Below are 22,751 nucleotides of genomic sequence, written 5' to 3'. Positions count from 1 at the left end.
TTTGCTGTATGTTAATCTAAGAGATTGAGACTTACAATAAAAAACAGTTTGTCATTATTTTGAAGATTAAGAAAATTATTCTTATATGACCAACATGCTAAGACTTCATTTGATAGGGTAGTTTCTCCACTAGGTGGCGAGAACTCCCCGTGTCTTTGGGTGTCGAACTCCACTTGGGAAGGGAGGATTTCATGACTGATGTGACTGGGATAGTTTTCTTTATTAAAATGAAGAGCTCCATCCTCATGTTCATCTTCTCTGCACTGTCAGAACCTGATTTAACACAGACAACAATCAGGGCCAATGGGAATTATCTGCATTTTTATGTCTCATAAAAATCACATTGTTTTTACATAGAACACATTATTAATAGTTTTGTATCATCTGGAATCTCAGATTTCTGAAAATGAAGCTCTCATGTGTACCAGAGCAACGTGGGTGGTTGACCCAAAACCTAAAAGGTTGACTTTTCCTGACATTTAAAATCTGCTGTGAATCCCAGATGTGTCCATGTTAGTGTTAGCGTTAATGAGGTGTGGTCAGCAGCATTGTTAGCATTGCAATCTAGAGGCAGCAGGAAGTGATTGAACTCTTGGCCATCAAAAGCCTGCTCTGAAGTCAACGCTGCAGTATTTTTACTGCTGTTTAAAGGACACATTGTTCAGATGATGACCATAATGAGACAACGACCACATGGTCATCAGAGCGGTGAAGGTGTCAGTGGTGAGATCGGGGTCTTCAGAGTGACATCATGTGTGGAGTAAATCCATCAGCAGTGGAAAAGGCCTTTAACAGCGTCAGTCTGTCCAGATGCTGAGCTCTGCTGGATGCATCCTCAGGCCAAGATACCGGGACATCTGGGAGCAGTTAGACACTGTCTGCAACCTGGAGCAGCACCACCGACACCAAAGCTGTCCAATAGAACCAACACAACAGCATTACTGGTTTTACTAGAGAGTTTACCAGTTTTACAATGCTTGACTTTATTAAGATCAGAGGAGCAGACCTGCTCCACCAGCTTTATTAGTGCTAGGTTTTACTGCATCGCAGAGCACTTCAGAAACAATAAGCTCACCGGAGTAAGTCACTCCTGAATAATGTACACAGTCCTGAAATCAGCTACATAGCAGGTAAAGTATACAAAAAACTTCCAGTATTTCCTGTTAGGGATCACCACAGCATGTCATCCTGTTTCCATTGTAGAGGAACGCTCGTATTTGTTTGGCGAAGTTTTTTATGCTGGATGCCCTTCCTGCCACAATCCTCTGCATTTATCCGGGCTTGGGACCAGTCTATAGTCCCTACAACCAATGCATGTGCTAACATACACGTGACGCATGGCCTACGTAAAGTATACACTGATTTGTACACACTTCCCTGTCCACATACGTACGAAATTCAAACTGGAGTTGTAACTGGAAATGTGCATCACTCCAATGCATAAAGGATATGGTTATAACAACAGACTCTGCATCTCAATCTCATGCTCAGTCACTTCATTCTTTGAAAAGCAAATACGTAATCAACTCTCATACTTTCTCAGAATCAACAAGATTCTATCACCATTTCAATCTAGATTCAAACTTTATTATTCTGCAACAAAGTTGCTCAAATTCACCAACAAACATTTCTCTGCTGCTGCATAGAATTTTCAAAGCTGATAATAGTACGATCAAAGGTGACAATAGTACGATCACAGGTGATAATAGTGCAATTACATGTGACATCAGTATGCTCAGAGGAAACCCCACACCCATCATTTGACTGACTTTAACTCATACTGAGACGCATCTACACCAGCTTTCCATCTTTTGCATTGAATTATCCTCTATATTACTTTGATCAGCTCTATTTATTAATTTGTTCCAGGAATTCAAAACACAGCTGATAAAAAGTATTTTATTTTTGAAGCCCCTTCAGATTGGAATAATTTAACAGCCGAAGTTAGATCCAGTTCATATGATGGGATATTTAAACATTATTGTCTTCCTACGTCCTGCTCAGACTGTCGTAGTGTTTCTGATGTTAATGTTATTTTTCATTATATGATCTTGTGTGCACTCTCCTTGCCTTTTTTTTTCTTGTTTTTCTTTTTTCTTTTTCTCTCTTTTGGATTCAATGTCGACTTCATTTATGTCGTTGTGTAACAATTGTTGGATGTATGTATGGTTGGATGGGTGGATGGATGGATCTACGTATAAATAAATGAAAGGATTTATGGATGGATGAATCTACAGATGGAAGAAAATACAGAAGGATGGATAGACTACCTGAACCAGCAAACAGGCTTCCTTCCTTCCATAAATTAATGTAGGTTTCTATTTTATTTTCTTGTGGTATTTGTTTTCACAGTAAAACATTTTCTTTGGAATATTCCTATGGCCATAAAGGTATTGTTTTTACCTTTAAATGCTCCCTCAGTAACTTTCTAACAACATCTGGTCACAAATTGAGGTATTTCCTGTTTGTGCACCAATCAGGACATTAAAGCACCCGTTCGGAGAAGAGAAGGAGAAGTTACAGGCTCTGTAAAAAGATTTGTCCTGTGTGTGTGTGTGTGTGTGTGTGTGTGTGTGTGTGTGTGTGTGTGTGTGTGTGTGTGTGTGTGTGTGTGTGTTGATGTGTGCACACACCAGACTAGAGGAGGTGTTTTTACTGGGATCCTCCTCCTCCTCATCCTCCTCCTCCTGTCGCACTCTCTCCTTCATCAGAATCAACCTGCTAACACACACTCTCTCTGGTTGTCTCACACACACATGGATTACCAGCTTCTTCTGCTGCTGCTGTGGACCTGCAGCCTCCTGCCAGGTGAGAGAGCAAGCATCACTCTACACTACCACTACCTCTATGTTAAAACTGCTGGTTGCCCTGGCAACCAGTTGACTACAGTATCATGGGGACATGAAGGTGTTATGAGTTGTCGTCTGCAGATGATCCAACCTCCTGAACATTGTCATCATCACTTTACAGACCGGACTCTGAGCAAAAGACTGTGGAAAGGTTTGTCTGTTCAGGCCTAAATCTAAATCAAGGCTCCAGTCCCCATCTTCAAGACATTCACCACTGCTGACAAAAAGAGATACTCCAGTAGCTCAGAAGCATCTAGAACAGACCTAGAGGTTAAAGGGATGGTGTTCTGTCTGGATAAGCATGCTTGCAGAAAGGGAAAGCAGGAAAAAACATGTATCTGAGGAACTTTAAGTGATTTTGGGCCCATTGTAGCGGGACGCTTAGGACTAACATTCTACTTCACATATTTCATTGTATTTACAATGTATAATGACAAATTCAGATAGAAAGATGAAAGACAAAGCACATTACTCGGGCGGCAAAGGGGATGAAAATGAGATGACGACTTGAGAAAAGTAGGTCAAGGTGAAATTTCAACTTTCGTACACTCAGGAACCGGATAAGATAGAAAGGTGAGGGAGAAAGCCAGTGTAAGACCATAGATCAAAGCTAGTGCTATGATCTATGAAAGTAGGTCAGGGTGAAATTTTGAATTCTCAAGGGTGTCGTGGGCTGTTGCAGTCTCTGACTGCCCTGGTTCGAGTTTTACATCCATGTCAGCTTTTAAAGTCCTTTATAGTAAATGTCAATTCTAATTACACCTCATAATACAGTTGAAAATTCATCTCCATCATTACTAAGACATTTCTGACTGGTTTGGATTTACAATCTCATTTCATTTTGTCAACGAAATCATTCACTAACCTGATGATGTCACAGATTTCACGATCGTTGTCCTCTGTGGATGGTCCGACACCAGGCCTCTCATAAACTGTCTTTTGATGGTTGGATGCCGATTTTAGCCACATGTCTCACCTGAGGAAACACCTGGTCTCACAACAATTGATATTTATCTACAAGTTGAAGAGTGGACTGAATATGATACCTTGAGTTAGCACATCAGCTAGTATTAACACATCTGCAGCCTTCGCTGCATGCCGTCAGAAAATAGAACATCAACATCTTCATTACATTTCCATCACATCTTCATCTGAATGGTTACGGTGTTGTTGGAGATAACTGAAAATTCTTATAGAAAATTCTTTGCATGGCATCAGCTAATTTTTTTCAAACTAGCATTACCCTCAGCACACAGCTAGTCCTTCCAGCTGAATTTGCTTAGCATCGTGCTGTTAAGTAGCTAAAAGGTTTGAGATTTCTCTTGTGTCATGAACTGTGTACTATTTATTATAAGTATTACTGTATTCAGGCACTGAAGGTGAGATACTTCTGGGTAACAAAATGGTTCTGGTTAATTTGTGACTCATGCCAACCTCATTAGTTGATGGAAAACATGGTGCGACTTTTGCAATCTGCACCGAAGCCAAGTTGTATTGCTCCATGCCCAGTCACTAGTGACTGAATCCCCCCCAGAACCGGCTCGGGTTTTTGTAAACATTGGATTTGAGCCTCTGATCTGAGCATGAGAGAAAGCCTCAGGTCCTTGGGAAGACCGGTTCTACCAGTTGGATTCAGATCTAACAGTTTGACACTGACTTGATGAAGAATAATGAGACAGAAATGTCCTCCTCGTATTGGACCTGCTAGCAGAAGCTGTGAAGCTGTGATCTCTGAATCTAGATCTTTAGCTGCCAGCAGAATCAAACGGGCCCCTATGAAGTCTTTATTCCCAGTGGATGAAGTCAGAGACCTTTTACCTCTTTCTGTCTGATTAAATTGTATTTGCAGATATTGAACCTGCAGTATTATGATGCCTCTAAGTGGACAATATTTGCCAGCGAGGCTCTGGATGTTACTCCAGAGGGTCAGCCTGGACTTGATCCCTGCAGGAACTCATAGGCTGAGATGGTTTTTATGGCAAATTGTGGCTTTTAGTGTGATCGTTAAACTCCTACAGCAGCACATCAGTCAGGATGATGCTGTTGTTGTTTTTGCGGTTGATGATGCCACACAGGAAGTGACCACCTGCCTTGACAGAGATGAAAAACAAAACCTCTCCTGGAAGCCGCTATGAAGTCCTGGTAAATCCACCTCCTGCCATCTCACAGGTTCATCTGTATCGAGACCAACTGGACTCTCCTTGGATTGCAAATAAATCAATTCTTCAGCGGCCATCTTCACACGTGTCTTCCTCAGTGGACCTGAATCCATATGTGGACCCAACTGTCCCTTCAGTGAAATCTGGAATAGAATGAGCAAACCATTATGCTAACACTTTTAGCTCAGAGGCTACAGAGAAGATGTCAAGTTTTCAAAAAATGTATCAAGAATATGTCAAGAATTTAATACAAAATAGAAGCTCAATATTTTGGAAGCATCTCATTTTACATTTTTCTTGGTCAGGATTCAGTTTCAGTCTGCAGTTTTAATTCCTTTGACACTGTTCAATTATTAGAATTGTTTTAAATGATCTGATACCTGACGCATCCTGTTGTCCGCTCTTTGACCTCTGCCCCTTGCCACCAGTCTTAGAGGTGAGGTGTGGAAGCTGATGTGGCTGCAGTGATGCTGAGCCAAAAGACACATGCTGCTGAAAGATGACTCGTTGTGTCGCTGTCATCAGACTAAAAGTGCAGCACAAGATCTGGAACTGGAGGAGAAACGGCTCCCTGCTCCTCGTGCTCCTCTTCCTCCTTGTCGATGCAGGAGCTGCAGCTGTTCACCTGTTTTCAATTAGACATCTGGAAAAATCAGCCACAAAGAAAAATGAAAAACATGTTAGATTGGTGCCAGAGAGGATCAACCAAACTCCATTCAGCCATCCAGTGGCAGTGAGGAGCCAGGACCTGGACCTGGACCTGGACCTGGATCTTTGTTCCATCATCATTGGCCAACTGCTAGGGTTTCTTTAACCTTTTGAGGGCTGTAGAGACATTCTGCTCTCTTTCTCTTCATCTGTCTGTGATAAATCAGCGTAGCAGGAATCTGCAAACCATCCTCTTCCTCACCCATCTGCTTACCAGATCACTTAAGTGGGCAGAAGCCCAGAATATGAAGGCCGCTCTAGTTCAGAGGGAAATGTTACCAATAATCAATAAGGATTGCATCTCTGATAATAAATAGCTGCTCGTCATTTACTGTAGATTCAGTCTACGTTACTCTTTTCCGTTAATATGAAGTTGTTCTGATGATGTGTCGGAGGAAGAATTCGGTCCTTCATCGTTTGTCACTCGTCATCCCCCCTCATTGGGAGGACACACTGATCCCGCCATCCTGGATGTCTGCTGACGGGATGATCCCTTCCTTTTCAGTTTCCCTTCGAGGAAAACGGATTTGAAAGGGGGCAGTGACATCATCATAATCATTTTCATCCTTCATTATCTTGTCAGATCACACAGAGGATACATTAAAACATTATACAGGGCAGCTTCCACTTTGAGGAGTGAACGTGTCGTGTCTCATCCTCTGTGTTTCAGATCCTCAGCTCTGCTTCAACTTCAACACAAAAAGCTTCAAGGTCTTCACTGGTTCCAGAGAAAACCAGTTTGGATATAGAGTCCAGCAGCATGAGGCGGGAGGACGCCAGTGGTGAGTTTATTTCATAGAAACCCGTTTACACTGGTCTAACACCAGGGATTATACTGGACCCAGTGGATTCCTGTGGAGCTTGAAGCTGCTTCAATTTCAGTTAATCAAGTTCCCAGTTTGACACCATTAACAATAAATAACTGGTCATCAGCTCTTAGTTAAAGCATGAACCAGTAAGGTTGTAATATTTGACTCAAATTTATTGCACACACGTACACACACATATACACACATACACACACACACATACACGCGCAGGTGTGTCCTCCTCCTGGGCAGCCTGAGAAAACTGGAACCAAACTGGTAATATTTTGCATTCCGTGTAAAACTGGCGTCGCTACTGTCAGATCATCCTGTGGTAGATCAGCCGTACTGTCACCAGTAACACCAGTAAGCTTGAGTTCTAAAACCAGTAACTAATCTACAACAGCAGGCCGCTCTGGACCACATGAAGGAAACCGGTCCCGGTGTGAGTCTGGCTGGGTGATTGTATAACATCTCAGTGGAATGCCTCACAATCTTCCACCATCACACAATCAGTCCCAGGTAAATAAATGGAAAATATTTGTCTGACCTTCTTCTCCTGCGTCCCGCGGCAACAACCCGTCTGGAAACTATGTGTTGTGGTTGGTTTTTCCCCACCCCCCCTCTGGGAAGCCTGTCGGTGAGGAGGGGGGGCAATTTATTCTGTTTTTCTTAAGTCTGGTGTCATTACACGCGTTCCTCTATTCTCAGGAGTATCATCGTACCCATAAACCATCAGGATCCTGTGACCTTTGACCCTCCTTGGAACTACAAACGTCTAATAATTTTATATTAATTATATTCAACGGCTTGACTGCTGAGCAGCAGACACACACAGGAGAAGCTGGACGTCGTGTTGACATGTGGGCTGATGTCGAGGTCAAACCCATTGACCTGTGCTGACCTCTGAGGTCAGACCTCCGGGGTTAAAGGTCACATGTCAGCCTTTACACATTGAGCTGAGTGGGACTGTGTCCAGGTTTGGACTGGAAGGCTGGACCTGTTATTTATACTGTATCAAAGAAAACAATGATTATTTTAGCCTAGTTTTAATAAAAGGTTTGACGTGTTCAAGTTTTCACAGACAAATAATATCACTGAGTCCACATCAGACTGGATTACAGTAAGGTTCTGATGATGATGGATGGAACACATCCAGACATGAAACGTGTTCTGATTGGTTGTTTGATTATTAATTATTAGTTATTATAATTAAGACCTCAGGTTAAGACTCTGGGCTTGACTCATCTCTGGCTGTTAGTCTCTGCAGCTGCAGATTGAGCTTCACTCAGTCACCTCTCAATGAAGTCCTGGTCGTCGTCCTCCTCCTCTTCCTCCTCCTCAGGAACACAAAGAACACAAACTTGCTGGTAGTTTGATGAAACAAAAGAAGAAGTGGACCGGTGTTTGCAGCAGCAGGAAAGAATCTCCATCATCTTTACCTGAAGCCAAAGCTCAGCTAATGAGAGACAGGCATGATAATAATGATGAGGATGAAGATGAAGATGATTTAAAAGATTAGGGTTCTGCTGCAGGCTGCAGGATGTGGACCCGGACTGTCTGGGATGTGGTTTGTTGGTGCTGGTCTTTGGTGTTTGATGTGGACTCAGACGCAAATCGGTAGTTAGCGCTTGTCTGGTAGGTGACTCACCTCCTTCCCAGAACCGCCGTCCAGACCTCCTGTGGAGGCCTCACCCCGTAAACAACCTGCTCAGAGGACTCCTCAGCTCAAAGAGCAGGAGGAAACCTGGACCTCAAGAACATTAAGAATACTGAACATCCTCCTCCTCACGCAGATCAGGTGGCAGTTCCCGATCCAGAAACAATGGTCTGAATCATGTGGAGATCCCAGCCGATCAGAGCCACAGACAGACAGATAGACAGATAGGTAGATAGATAATTCCTATTAAGAAAAAGGAATTTAATGAACATAAAAAAACTTTTGATTAATAACTGCAGGAATTATTTAGTTTATTAAATATTAAAAGCCCCATGTGCTGATCTAATGCGTTATGTCCGTGTGTGTGTGTATTTGTGTGTGTGTGTGTATTTGTGTGTGTGTGTGTATTTGTGTGTGTGTGTGTGTGTTTGTGTGTGTGTGTGTGTGTGTGTGTGTGTGTGTATTCACTTCAGGTTACTGGTTGGAGCACCGTTTGAAACCACAGGGAAGCAACAGACTGGTGATGTGTTCAGGTGTCCACTGGACAACAGATACTCTTCAAATTGCAGCCGTCTCCACCTGGGTGAGCAACATAGCCAACATTTTACATATATACGACACACATTTGACACACAGACAAAACACAGACGACACACAGACAACACTCATACAACAGTCACAGTGACATTCTGAGTCCAGTATGACCTTGCAACAACAACAACAACAACAGCAACACAAAGTTCACATGTCCTGCTGCAGAGTGTTTGGGATGAAGTTGGAGAAGAAGAAACTTGCAGAGTATTGGTATTGATTTTAAAAATAAGATCCCTTTATTGGTGCTCCGTAGGGAAAATCATTTTTCCACTTTTTCTGACTGACTCTGGTCTTGAACCAGCCAGCCTCTGGTCCCCAGCCCAAGAAATAGCGGACTGAGATACTGCACCCCAAAATCTGTCTCCTTCGAGCCGGATTCGAACCAGCGACCTAAGGATCTCTGCTTTAGAAGCCTCTACAGTCCTCCGCTCTACCAACTGAGCTATCGAAGGGACACTGGTATTGGTGCTGGTATTGGTACTGGTAGAAGACAGCTGGAGGACAGCTGATGTTAACCCTGCATAAATGCTTGTGTGAAGAACACAAGCATTTACGTGCGATTGGTCTAGTGTGACCAATCACACAGCTGATGGTCGATGAGATCACAAAGACACCATTAGTGTTTACCAGCATGAATAAAAAAGAGCAGGATGAGAAAAAGTAAAAAATAATTGCTGGATTTTAAGAGAAAAGAATGAAGCCTGGATAAAGTCCTGTTCTATCCTTCAGTTTTTCCACCAGTCCATTTTCTTCTTTGGCCTTCTTCTTCATCATCGTCATCACGACCACTTTAATTGCTGGAAGAATCAAAACAGAACCATCTGACAGATTTGGAAGAATCTAGATGGAAGGGGGACCAGAAAAACCCTGGACTTGTTCCGGATAGAGGGATTGATCCAGGTTCTCTTTCTGAACACCAGATGGGCTTTGACATTTATACTGCTGGACCACCGTGAGATCACATTTTGGGCTGGATCAGAATGAAGAGAATGATCCAGATTTCAGGGGCACATTTTTCACGGGCCATGAGTCACATGATTCTCAAAGTATCCTGGGACCACTGGCTTCAGGTGACATCATGGAGAAACTGAGCTGCCCTGGCGGGGCTTTGGATCACTATAAAAGTCTCTCCTTTCAGTCTAACTTCTCATAGTAGAAAGTTTGAAACTTCATATTTATAATAAAACCTTCACAGTCCATCCACCTTAAAAACAGACTAATCTAAAGAAAGAAAGAACAGATCCTCACCGGGGAAAAAGTTCAGCTATAAATTATGTTTCCAACAACACTTGAAATATCGCTGTGAGGAAATGAACAGAAGGAATTCACATTAGTATGAAAGATTGAAAATCATTTAAGAAGAAGGTCATAAAAAGTATGAATATAAAGCCGATCAACTGTGACCAGATCCTCTAATCCAGCCATTCAGTAATCCAATAATTCTCAACCAGAATAAAGTCATCAAAAATAAATAGAGTCAATGTGAACTAATCACGCTTCATTTTCAGTTACCTGTTAGCAGACAGACTCATTGATTATTGATGTGTTTTCAATCAGGGAAGGTTTCTCTGGACAACGTCTCTGAGCGGAAAGACAACATGAGGCTGGGAATGACGCTGACCTCCAACCCCAAAGACAACAGCTTCTTGGTGAGCCGAACGATGACACATCAACCTCACTCAGACGATTAAACAGCATACACAATGCACCAACCTGAAGCTAATCAGCCAATCAGCATCAGCTGCGTGGAACTGTATTTGATTGGAGGTTTAGTCAACCAATTAGCATGAGCTGTGTGGAACTGTACCTTCACATATTTTCATGTCTACATTGACATAGGCAATTTACCAGTTCCACTGTACTCTAATAATGGTGTCATCCAGTCTGAAACAGTGCAAAAATATCCCAGATTATTGCTAAAACTTATTACACCACATCCCCAAACAATCAGTACAGGTCCTGGCATGTGGTGAAAAAGTGTACTTTGAACTTTGAATTGAAATATTTTGTTGTATTTGTATATGATTATTTTAGCTGTCACATATTTATGTATATTTAATGTGTAATCCGGTTTAATCCCTGCCGGATGTGTATCTCAGACCTGCGGGCCTCTCTGGGCTCATGAGTGTGGAAGCTTCCTGTACAGCACAGGGATCTGTTCCAGGGTCAGCCGAAACTTCAGAGTGTCCTACAACATCGCCCCCGCCCTACAGAGTAACCAACACACACATCCATCCATCCATCCATCCATCCATCCATCCATCCATCCATCCATCCATCCATCCATCCATCCATCCATCCATCCAACCATCCATCCATCCATCCATCCATTCATTCATTCATTCATCCATCCATCCATCCATCCATCCATCCATCCATCCATCCATCCATCCATTCATTCATTCATTCATCCATCCATCCATCCATCCTGTTTTTGCTTTACCTTGCAGGGTGTGAGACGTTCATGGACATTGTGATCGTTGTGGATGGTTCAAACTCCATCTATCCTTGGTACGAGGTCCAGGACTTCCTCATCAATATCCTGCAAAAGTTCTACATTGGCCCAGGTCAGACGCAGGTCAGTTCTCAACAGCCCCAGACAACCTCAGACCTGCTTTGGATGTTCCAGTAAGGATTTATGTGTCACCTTATGTTTCAGTTTGCTAATAAGAACTGGGAACCCACCAGTAGAAGACAGGTTCTACTGGAAGGTTAAAGTGTGGTGACATTCAGGTTGTATGTCGTCTACAGGTGGGCGTGGTTCAGTATGGCTCCACAGTGGTCCATGAGTTCAGTCTAGGTGAGTACCAAACCGTGGAGGCGGTGGTGAAGGCCGCCAGAAACATTGACCAGCGTGGCGGCGAGGAGACAAGGACAGCTCTGGGCATCAATGTGGCCCGGTATGACGCAAAATAATATTCCTCATGGGTAACAAACCCCTGACAGACTCCAATCAGAATCACCAACTCCACCCTGTGCAGGTCAGAGGCGTTCAAGCAGGGTGGTCGGCCCGGGGCTCAGAAGGTGATGATTGTGATCACAGATGGAGAATCTCATGACAGTCCACAGCTTCTTCAGGCCGTCTCCGACAGCGAGAGAGACAACATCACGATGTACGCCATTGCTGTGAGTCTCTCCAATCACAAATACCTCCTGTGTGGTCCTCCTAGCAGACCACCAACATGTTGAGTCTCTCTCTTCTTTCTTCAAGGTTCTGGGTTACTACAACCGGCGGGGAATCAACCCTGAAGCCTTTCTGAAGGAAATCAAGTTCATAGCCAGTGACCCGGATGAGAAACACTTCTTCAACGTGTCAGATGAGTCAGCGCTGAAGGATATTGTTGATGCGCTGGGGGAGAGGATCTTCTCTCTGGAAGGTCAGCTGTTCCTCCGCATAAAGTGATTGGTTCAATATCTGAAGCTACATTGTGAATAAATGGTAGCTTCTGTGTGTGGGAAATTACCAGTTTCCTGTAACATGAATCGGAAATCTTCTTTCAGACAAACGTGGTTTAAAAATATTTATATTTATCTAAGTCTCTAATCTCATCCATAAAAAAAGAAGATAAATTGTTAGATGGCTTAGAGATGTCTGGCAGCCAGTTTCATCCTAGTGGAATCATCTCATTCCAGATTTCCTTCAAATGGTAAATGTCTAGTGGCTAGGTCCCCACTAATTTAACCACCTACTAGCCCATTCCTTCCTAATGGGACCATCTAGTTGGTTCCTCTGGAAGTTCCTCAGGAGAGCTGGCCCTCAGAGTCTCAGTTTCCTCATGTGAACTAATGATTAGAGGTCTTGATGTGGGAACGATCTCAACGTGTTGTCAAACCTTAAGTAGATCTGAAGCCCAGCTGGCTGGCTTGGTTAGTTCAGCTCCAAATATATCAGCCAATCAGTATAGTCAGTAGGTGAAAAGGTTCTGGATCAAGTGCTTTTATTTTGGAGACACCTTCAAGTTCTACACCTTTGATTTAGATTTTGAATACAGGGATTTTCTGTATAATACGAGTATTATACTGTGTACTGTATTGCTACGTTTATTGAAAGCCACTCTAATGCCCCTCACCGCAATGTGACCAGATAATGATGATGAAGAAGATGGTATCTGTGTGTCTGTGTTGCAGGAACCAGCAGTCATGGTCGTCAGTTCGGTCTGCAGATGGCTCAGGCTGGATTCTCCTCTCATTTAGTCAGAGTGAGTCCCTCAGAATCACTGACCTGGTCTGGAACCAGCAGTCCTCTGATTAACCGACTCCCAACATGTGATTCCTGGACTATGAAAACCTGCATCTAGAATGTGGGTTACAGGAATATTATTATTATTCTGGTAGTTATTTGTAGTTTTCTTCAGGAAGTTCTCCAGGTAGTTTTCATCAGGAATTCCAGATGACAAATTTAACTACTAACTAAATCAGTTTTGGCTCCAATCTGATCTGATCAGTCTAGCTCTGGTCTACAGCTAGACTGATTTAGGTCAGTCTAGATCATTGTGATATCATTGGGTCATTTATGTCCAGACACTGTAGACATTATCCATCAAGGCAGAAGATTAAAATTGGTAATTGGCCCATAATTGGAAAGAACCTTTTAAAATCATTCTGGATCCAGTTGACAGTCAGTCCAGTGCTGGGTTAAACAAAACCCCCTGACAGAGTAATGTGTGTCTATTATAAATGAGATGTTGTGTTATTTTAAACACACTCAGGATGGTGTTCTACTCGGGGCGGTTGGTGCTTATGACTGGAATGGCGCTGTGCTGAAGGAGACCAAACAAGGAAAAGTAGTTCCACTAAAGTCCTCTTATAAGAAGGAGTTCCCAGAGGAGCTGAAGAACCATGGAGCGTATCTGGGTGAGGAACCACAGGACTACACGACTGATGTAGTTTCATATGGAAATATGTTGTTTGGCCCACATAAGGAAGATACCCAGATTTGTTGGTCTGTGATCTCTTTCTTGTGGGCAAGCTTGATTTTGTTGGTACCTTCAGGACATGTGAGTTTGGAGGGAAAGAGCTTCTAAGGTGTGTCCCTCCTTCTGGTCTATTTGTGGTTCAGGTTACTCTGTGGGTTCCCTTGTCTCATCTCGTGGATCTCAGCTCTACATGGCTGGAGCTCCAAGGTTTAACCACACTGGGAAGGTCATCGTCTTCAGCCTGAAGAATTCTGGACAGCTGACGATCCTGCAGGCGCTGCTGGGAGAGCAGGTGACTCACAAACACAGAAACACTGGACGTAATCACAAACCTATCTGACAAAGCTACTTAAGACCATCTCACAGGCTGACACAGAAACTACTGGACAGACTTTCTCTTAGCAACAGGTTGGTCTTGGGTGGCACGGAGAACCCATGCAGTCTGGATTGGATTCATATAAAGGGGTCTCTCCAGGAATTCATCTTCACATTACTCACATTTTGAGCATAAAACATTATTGGAAGGCGCAATTATTTATAGCAGAAACTTTTTTAACTTGCAAAGAAGTTCATTTTTAATCAGATTCCAAATTCCGGTTTGGGAACCAAATGTATGATCCACCAAATGTTTGATCCACCATAGTCTCTATATTTCTTTTAGGATTCAGTTGTTTGAATTGTGGTCAGTTTCACTCATTTTACAAGTTAGTTTAAATTTTAGATGTAGTTTAAGTACCAGATGTGTCCCTATGTTCTTCCATGGCTTTAAAGGGGAAGAGAAATAAATTTTGATTGGCTGAATTTTTGATAAAACTCAAAGTTGAACCATTAAGCACTCAATACACCTTCTTTCTGTTGGCAATCAAACTCAGACTCTATTAATTAAAACTTTCCTTAATAATAATGTCTTAATAATAATGCATATTAACATGTTTGTTATGGTTTTTCCAGATCGGTTCGTATTTTGGCAGTGAGCTGTTGTCAATGGACGTAGACGGCGATGGCAAGACAGACGTTGTGGTGGTGGCAGCCCCCATGTTCTACAGTCAGGGCTGGGAGAAGGGGAAGGTGTACATCTACAGCGTGACACCACAGGTACAGACAGGAAGCTGCTGCTAGTTCATCCAATCAAAACATTCACTGAAGATTCACGGCTGATTTACTCTGAGGCATAAAACAACTGGTCATTAAAGCTGAACTTCTCCCGCAGACATCATTCATCCTGCAGGGGTCTCTGGAGGTTCCTGACTGCTGTCAGAACTCACGACTCGGTGCGTCACTGGCCCAGGTAGCTGACATGAATGGGGATGGGTTCAAGGAGTTGGTGGTGGGTGCTCCTTTGGAGGATGACCACCATGGAGCGGTCTACGTGTTTTATGGCCAGGAGAAAACCATCCAACCCCGGTACAGACAGGTAACTGGTGTGGACTAGTCCAGTCGAACAGAAGGATTCTGATTGGTGAATAATCACCGCATTGATTCTCCCACAGCGTCTGTCAGTAGCAGCTACCCATGCTGGTCTGCAGTATTTTGGTCAAAGTCTTCATGGTGTTATGGATGTCAATGGAGACGGGCTGGTGGACCTCGCAGTGGGAGCACTGGGAGCTGCTGTCATCATCTGGTCAGAGCATCACACAAAAATGAAAGCCCTCCTGGTCTGTTGGTCCTACATGTTGCCCCAGACTGGAGTCATATAAGTTGGGATGCTGTGTGACATTTATAAATCATCAAAATCTAATGTGTAATTGAAAATAACTTAAGGACATTGGAAATGTTAGACCAGAGACATTTAGTTGTTCATGTAATTCTATTCTTGTTTCAAAAGTTGGGACTGGTTCATGTTCACCACTGTTTTCATCACTGAGCACAGTGGTGAGCTCACATCAGATTCCCCATGAACCTGGACTGCTTCATGGCAAACTCTCTTTTGACCACGTTACCCAAATGTTCTCTCCAGGTCTCGTAGTGTTGTGCGAATTCAGCCCAAGCTGACCTTTGAACCTCAGAAGGTCAACATCTTTAACAAAGACTGTCGACGAGGAGGGAAGGATGCCACTTGCATGTCTGTGAGTGTCTGCCTGAGTCTGGACTCCAGGACCAAGACTCTTTCAGAGACCAGATTGGATGTTGGTAAGACAGCACAGACACAGCCGTCAGTGGTTTTGTTCATCGCCACAGCCGGTGGACTAACTGACGGATGGACGAACGAATGTATAAACACACAAACACTGACAATTACATCATCGCTTTAAAGCCTGATGTAAAAAGACAACTATCCCTCTGAAGTAAAAGACTGTAGTCCTTGTGGATTACTGTAATCCTTGTCAATCTTTGTAGTCCTGATGGATCATCATAGTCCTTGTGTCTCATTGTAGTCTTCATGGATCATTGGAGTGTTCATCGATCATTAGAAACCTAGTGGATCATTGTCCATCTCATGGATCATTGAAGCCCCTAAAGATCACTTTACTTTCTGTCCTGCTATCATGGTTCCTTCACACCTGAACATTTTCTTGTTTCCATTGATATGGGAACCAACCTTTTCTGTAGGACAGGTGAATCCAGTGGAGACACAGGTTCCATCAGAGAACTTTCAGACCTTCTAAAGTTCTTTTTGTTTCTTGTCATCTGACATCATGAGATGATGTCAGGTCATGCTGTGTTGGGCCCCAGCAGTACCTCCTAAAACAACCTCTAACAGAGCTTGAGGCTCCGGACTGCTCAGTAGCAGGTTGTGGTTGTAAAGACGTAAATGTTGAAGCATGTCTGGATGAATAAGGGGAGGGTTCTAATGCTGTAGCAGCTGTCTGGTCTTCCAGCTGTGCAGACATTCGTTTATCCAGATTTTTGCTGTTTTCACGTCTGCATGTGAAAAATCTTATCGGGGTCTTTTCCTCCCTACAGCGCCTCGTGAAACGTTTTCTCTAATTGGTTGCAGATGTGCAGAAAGCTCGTTGACATCCTAATTTATATTTTCATATCATCTTCTCTCCATCAGCTCCTCGCTTTCCCCTAATCATCTGGACCGGATTAGACATACACACACTCTAAACTTGCACATGATATAAAACCAACACGTTTCAATAGACAGACAGAAGACGGAAGCCAGAATTCCTCTCCTCTTTATTGTTTGAGTGAAGACGTGGCATTTGTAACGGTTTGAGGCAGCTGACCTCAGTGTTTATCAATCAAAACCAACTTCAGTTGTGAAACACATGGGAATGAGCTCTGCAGTCCAATAACCAGACAGGAAATGCAAAAGTCTATTAATCATTGACAAAGTTAAATCTTTGAAAAAGTAATCAAAAGCACAACTGACTGCATTACTATTTATCATATTTTGTTGTGTTTGTGCCCCACGATGCACTGGCTATGCGTATGGGGTCTACCCCACCACTCATGGATAGCCAACTTGGATAGACCCCAGCGTAACCCGTGACCCATGAGGCGGATAAGTGACTGAAGATGAGATGATTAAGATCACTCATGCACGCCACTGTCCACTGTACGTCCCTGTACATCCAGTCAACATGGACACATGTTACCATGGAAACAGAGAGACCTCCTCTCTGTATATATATATCTATCCTGAATTTAAATATGATGAAACATAATTTATATCAGAGATGTGTCGGCATGTCAGCAACCACCATGACCAATCAGAATCAGGACTGTCAACACTCAGTTCAGTTTGCTCCACGGAGCTCTTCAGGAGATGCTCCTTCTTTCCAAATGTAACTTATAAATATACATCAAGCCTTTCGTCTTTCTCTTCCTAGCTGTTTGGTTCAGTCTGCTGTTGGACGAGAGGCGTTTTCCTCCTCGAGCCATTCTGGATGAATCCGACCGCCAGCAGCCCAGAACTCTGTCTCTGCAAGCAGGAAGAGAGAGCTGCCAAAGCCTTGGCTTCTCTATCCAGGTCAGCAGGAACCTCCAACACAATTAAAATACATGAAATCAGCTCCTAAACACACCAACTTCACTCACACCTGTCTCGGAACAGGAGACGACTGATTATGGACATTCAATCATGGTTGTCCTGGAGACGGGGTTGCAGAACCCAGATAAGGGGCCAGTGTTGGACCCGGATTGGCCAAGCACCCTGAAGGTGGAGGTGAGCATTGGTCCAGTTGGTCTTAGTTGGTTCCAGCGTAGCATGGATCTTGGTCTTTCATTCTTTCTGTCGTATCAAAGACAACGGGAATGATCCTCATTTCTCGCTGTAGATTCCCTTCTGGAATGGCTGTGAGCAGGAGGACACCTGTGTTCCTGACCTCATCCTTGGCACCTACACTGACCTCATGAATGTCCAGTGAGTATCACCCATCACCGTAAGCACATATATCACCATCAGGTAACCATCCCCCTTTTCCACTTGAAGGCAGTTCTGCAGTGCTTCCAACCGTGCCGTCTGGTCGCTCTGCAGCCACCAAGGGGAGTCTGATTGCTACGTAGTGGAGACCGGCCGGAGGAGGATGGTGGTGTTTGCCCACCTGGAGAATCAGGGAGAGAATGCTTATGGAGCCTCCATCCACATCTCCACCTCCTCCAACCTTCTCTTCTCCAGGCTCATTGTCAAGGTATTCTCATGTCCTGAAATGACAAGTAATAAACGTTGCAAACTAGCTTCATAATCTCAACTGCAATAAAACGTAGTAATGCTAAATTTAACAGCATGTCTACACAGATACATGAGACGAAATACAATGAAGCTGAAACTTTAGCCGGTACTGAAACAATTTGTGTGACATAGGTGTCAGATCATTGCTTACAAGCAGGCTAAAGAAATCAAGTAAATGTGCTTTGAGATATTTGGTTTTTCATTTAAAAAATGGTTGACTAAGCAAGCTCCTCCCCTTCCTCACAGGACCAATCAGATCTTCAGATTGAATGTAACTCTGAGAACAGACTGGACACTCAGAGGAGCTGTAACATCAGCGCTCCATTCATGAAACCTTTGTCGCAGGTAGGACCAAGACCCGATCGCAGCTGACAGATGACATGCAGATGATATACTGCTATTTTCATGGACCTCTTAAATACATGCACACTAGTATAATCTCTGCTGCTGTGGTTCCAGAGGTTATTCAATGTTTGGTCTCAATGGTCACCAAACATAGTCTCACTTAGTCTATGCTCTCGAGCTTTTGATCAAATCACAAGACTGGCCTCTGATTAGCAGGATCTTCATTGACTTTCATTTTGGGACAGAATGTGTTTTTAGCTAGACTCATCTACTGACCTCATAAAGTTAGCAGACATGATTAAGCCAAGGAACATTTAACATGCTTAAAAATATGTAATATTATTTATGAATGAATGAATGATTGTTTATATGTCAGGTAAATGTAATGGAGGAAGATATTCACATGTATACCTCAGAACAAAGAGCGAACAGTAAACCCTTTTTGTCAAAGGAACTACTCTTTTTACCCAGGTGTCTTTTCGGGTGGAGTTTGAGTTCAGCCGTTCTGTCTTCCTGGACCATCTACAGGTTGTCATGACAACCACCAGGTGAGTCACAGTAAGTCAAATGAATATACGAGTCACAGTAAGTCAAAAGAATATACGATTAATATCAAACTAATTTATACGCCTCAATTTATGAACATTGAAACCAGCTTCTGCATTAACAGAAATAGTGAGCATCAGCATGTTCATTATTACTTGATATTCATGTGCTTTTGAATGTAAAGTGAAACTGAATTTAATGTAATGTATCGTATCATATTGTTTTGTATCTATTCATTTTAGTTTTTTGAATACACTACTTTAATGATTCCTCTTATGTTAAATTGTCAAGCAACTTTATTTCATCTCTTTCTTTTTTTAATGTACCAATTTGCTTTGATTGCTTTCCTTTCTTGGCCAGTTTTTCTTGTTTCTTGTTTTTTTCCTCATTATTCATGAATTTATTTGTTTATTTGTCCATTCATTCATTGATTTTCCTCCTTTTTAATATACAGTAATTGTAAAATCCAAATTAAATTCATAATTCCCTGTAGAACATATTTTATGGTGTTTATTCTATCAGAGTCAAAAAGTCTAAATCACTGAGTCAAAGTTCTTCACAAGGTTCAGACACGCAATGAAGATAAATGTGTGTGTGTGTGTTAATCAGTGAGGGAGAGGATGGATACCCCAATGACAACATCAACAACATCCTCATGCCACTGAAATACCAAAGCAACCTCCTCTTCACCAGGTGAGTGGAGCTGGTTGTAATCAGATTACATGAAGGTTTCCAAACAGACACAAACACAATTGTCTCAGAATCCAAGAGTCAAGATTCAACATGAAGCTGAATGATCCACAGACATAATAAACCTATGACGTAAATAGCTGCCTCACACAACAAACATAATAGAAAACGAAAAGGCTAAAACTATGTCATCCTGTCCCCTCCCCTCCCCCCCTCCTCCTCTCCTCTCCTCTCCTCTCCTCTCCTCTCCTCTCCTCTCCTCTCAGAGACCCCAACCCGCCTCGATTTGAAATCACCTCTCCATCCTCCTCCTCATCGTGGGACATGTCAGACTCCCTCACCTTCAACCTGACTTATTATGTAAGTATAGGAGGGTCAGGTCTTTTCACCCAACTTAAACTTACTACGTTTGAACCTGTGTTCATCATTGTTCCTGCTGTTCAACATGAACATCTCTGATGAGAATCCTCAGAATAACTACTGCAGGACAATTCTGGCATCAATTGACAAACTGTCTATTGTTGACAGTTCCAGGACCTGGGCTTCTTCCCGGTGAAGGAAATCCTATTCAGGGCTGATATCTGGGCTGTGACCCGACAGGGGAACCAACTGATGAACGTCACTGATTACGTCATCGAGCAGGTAGGAGAAGAATCTTACCAAAGGCTCTTGTGTGTAAGTGAAGACAAACAGGCATCCTCCTTCTCTTTCTGTCAGCAGGAAGCAGGGTCCCAGTGCAGTCTGCCTCAGCCCAGAGCAGCCAATCAGGTGACAGCTGAGGACCTGTCTCACCTGTCACAGCTGGTAAGACTGATAGTACTGATCTCAGGACAGCAGGGGAACATCCAGGAATCAGTCTTGTTGTTGTTGTTGTTCTTCTTCTGTGCAGAACCAAACTAACAGTGAGGCCTTGGCAGTGCAATGTCGATTGAAGCTGTCAGCCTCCAAAGAGATGAAGATTACAATCAGAGGAAGACTTCAGCTTCCTGTACTGCTTGCTGTGAGGAGCCCACTTAATCTATGGATAGTAATGTTCTTCATCTTTTATGATGGAACTCAAACATCTGCAGTCTGTTAAACAATCAGATGACTGGTAACCTGTTTCAGGTGAGCTTCAGGTCTCTAAAGGTAATGACAGCTGCCTCCATCCAGATTGAAGCATCCAGTCCAGTGTTTCTCCAGGAAGACACACCTGTTAGACAGGTCAGTCACTTCCTTCCTTTCTTCATCTGTGTCACCAGGTGTTTGTTCGGGGAGGAGGTTTTTGGTCTCACTACAAATCATTTTGAACCAGAGCTGAAATCTTTATTCTGCAAATGAGATTAAATATCCTCTTTTTAAACGTGGGCTATATATTATATTATCTACTATTAAAAAGATGTCAATCCTGACTGAATCAAATATGTAAGTGCCTAAGACTGGATCTGATTGACTTGTGAATGTATCTTATAGATCAATAGATCATACTATTAAATAGAAATATTACATAAACTTGGTGCAGTCAGCGAATAAAGACGTAGCCTCATAGCAACAACTTCAGTCTCTGGATCTTGAAATGGTATGATTGCCCTTCAACAGTTAGAAACCTCCAGGAGACGTGAACCGGTGACCTCTCCAGGTGACCCCACGCACAGGGTTTACCTCCACCCTCCAACCCCGCAAAGAATGGACAAAACCTGAAGCACATACTTAAGCTAGACGGAGTCAGATCTTGGCTGCCATCTGCTGTCAGAAACTGTTATAGCAGGCAGTTACGGAAGAAAAAAAAACCCTCAAGATAATATAAAAACTCTATTTTAAATTTAAAAATTGAACTTTAAGCATATTCATTTATTTAATATTGATTTATAATCGCAATATATAAATATTTTTTGATAAAATGGAAATCAGTGATTTTTAAACATTGACATTGATGTTTTATGTCAGATACTTCCTTCAGAGAATCCTGAATTGAATACAGCTGTGATGATGTCATCAATTTCTGACGCAGATAATCCTGGATCTGAGGAAGGGGGAGGATTACGTCATCCCCGTCTGGATTATAATAGGAAGCTCACTGGGGGGTTTGTTACTTCTGGCCTTATTGGTCCTGGCCATGTGGAAGGTAAACACACACACACAAACACACACACAATGCGTATTAAATTTACTATGACGCTCCGTCTGACGTCACACATGTGAGCGCTTACCTGCAGTATTTTTTTTCTCAGCTCGGCTTCTTCAACAGACGGAGGACACCTGAAGAAGAGGAGCCTGCAGCCAATGGGAAAGCAGCAGAGGACTTATAATGTGTGACATCAGCAGGATGACGTCCACGTTTTTGTTTCGAACATTTAAATTATTTTACTCGGCTAACGCGGTTCCTCAGATTTACGAGGTAAGGAGCACCTGAATGCATCATGAGCCTCAATACTCAGGGACCCGAAGCCCCGCCCCCAGCTAAGAGCTCATTTCTATCTGTTTGCAGGAATCAATACACACGCTAAATGTAATACTCCATTACATGAACGTGTGCTCCAAGCATCAAAAGTAAAGTCTCTCTTGGGTCACAAGTTTAACATGAAGGGTCAGGGGAAGAAAAAGAAAAAATAACATAAAATAATTGCTGTCCTTTGAATGTAATGGAGTAAAAGTACCTCAGGACTGTATCAGTATCTGACTGAACTTACTTAGTTACTTTTAACTACTGGGTTCCTGCAGCTTCCTGTCAGCTAATGAACAACCTGAGTTCACCATAAAGACAATCACCAATCAGCTTCCAGTCACAATGTTCTACAGAGGAACAGGTGGTTTATGTGATTGGGTGTTTCCAGTTAGTTGATGGTCACATGATGACCCCAGATTTTACTCACAACCA

At 42.8% G+C, this 22,751-nt stretch overlaps 1 protein-coding gene, 1 long non-coding RNA gene and 1 other non-coding gene across 6 annotated transcripts; 1 reads left to right on the top strand and 2 right to left on the bottom strand.

The window, feature by feature from the left end:
* Positions 1-173: 173 nt before the first annotated feature.
* Positions 174-6,262, bottom strand: LOC137593651 (uncharacterized). The gene is made up of 4 exons (XR_011035148.1): positions 5,389-6,262; positions 3,715-5,151; positions 2,634-2,801; positions 174-911 (listed from the first exon to the last, which is right to left on the bottom strand). It is a non-coding gene; the product is annotated as an uncharacterized lncRNA (long non-coding RNA).
* itga11b (integrin, alpha 11b) lies at positions 2,640-22,481 on the top strand. 4 transcript variants are annotated; one of them, XM_068312547.1, is made up of 31 exons: positions 2,640-2,808; positions 6,387-6,498; positions 8,656-8,765; positions 10,334-10,425; positions 10,876-10,990; positions 11,227-11,354; positions 11,528-11,676; positions 11,758-11,902; positions 11,988-12,153; positions 12,905-12,975; positions 13,486-13,630; positions 13,836-13,984; positions 14,644-14,787; positions 14,903-15,106; positions 15,183-15,313; positions 15,650-15,822; positions 17,472-17,611; positions 17,696-17,806; positions 17,919-18,004; positions 18,074-18,272; positions 18,560-18,658; positions 19,130-19,206; positions 19,814-19,897; positions 20,161-20,254; positions 20,423-20,536; positions 20,612-20,698; positions 20,784-20,894; positions 21,002-21,097; positions 21,885-21,998; positions 22,105-22,271; positions 22,362-22,481. In XM_068312547.1, exons 1-30 carry the CDS (start codon positions 2,757-2,759, stop codon positions 22,180-22,182), a joined length of 3,576 nt encoding a protein of 1,191 aa, XP_068168648.1. In that variant the 5' UTR covers positions 2,640-2,756; the 3' UTR covers positions 22,183-22,271; positions 22,362-22,481. The 4 variants fall into 4 exon arrangements, with proteins under 4 accessions (XP_068168648.1, XP_068168649.1, XP_068168651.1 ...); XM_068312548.1 differs by lacking the exon at positions 22,362-22,481 and having other exon boundaries at positions 20,615-20,698; positions 22,105-22,243; XM_068312549.1 differs by lacking the exon at positions 22,362-22,481 and having other exon boundaries at positions 2,714-2,808; positions 10,339-10,425; positions 22,105-22,243.
* Positions 9,139-9,228, bottom strand: trnay-gua (transfer RNA tyrosine (anticodon GUA)). Its single transcript is given in 2 exon segments — positions 9,139-9,174; positions 9,192-9,228. It is a non-coding gene; the product is annotated as a tRNA-Tyr (tRNA).
* Positions 22,482-22,751: the final 270 nt, after the last annotated feature.

Source organism: Antennarius striatus, chromosome 4 (genome assembly GCF_040054535.1).
Source record: "Antennarius striatus isolate MH-2024 chromosome 4, ASM4005453v1, whole genome shotgun sequence".
NCBI classification, from domain to species: Eukaryota; Metazoa; Chordata; class Actinopteri; order Lophiiformes; family Antennariidae; genus Antennarius; species Antennarius striatus.
The sequence above is the reverse complement of the archived record's forward strand: the minus strand, read 5'-3'. Positions and strand labels throughout refer to the sequence as shown.

Bases quoted from the DNA above. Each gene is read 5' to 3' on its own strand.
- itga11b (XM_068312547.1), top strand. From the start codon at position 2,757: ATGGATTACCAGCTTCTTCTGCTGCTGCTGTGGACCTGCAGCCTCCTG. The intron at 8,766-10,333 runs GTGAGCAACATA...GTTTTCAATCAG, and splicing joins TTGCAGCCGTCTCCACCTGG to GGAAGGTTTCTCTGGACAAC. The intron at 19,207-19,813 runs GTGAGTCACAGT...TGTGTTAATCAG, and splicing joins GTTGTCATGACAACCACCAG to TGAGGGAGAGGATGGATACC.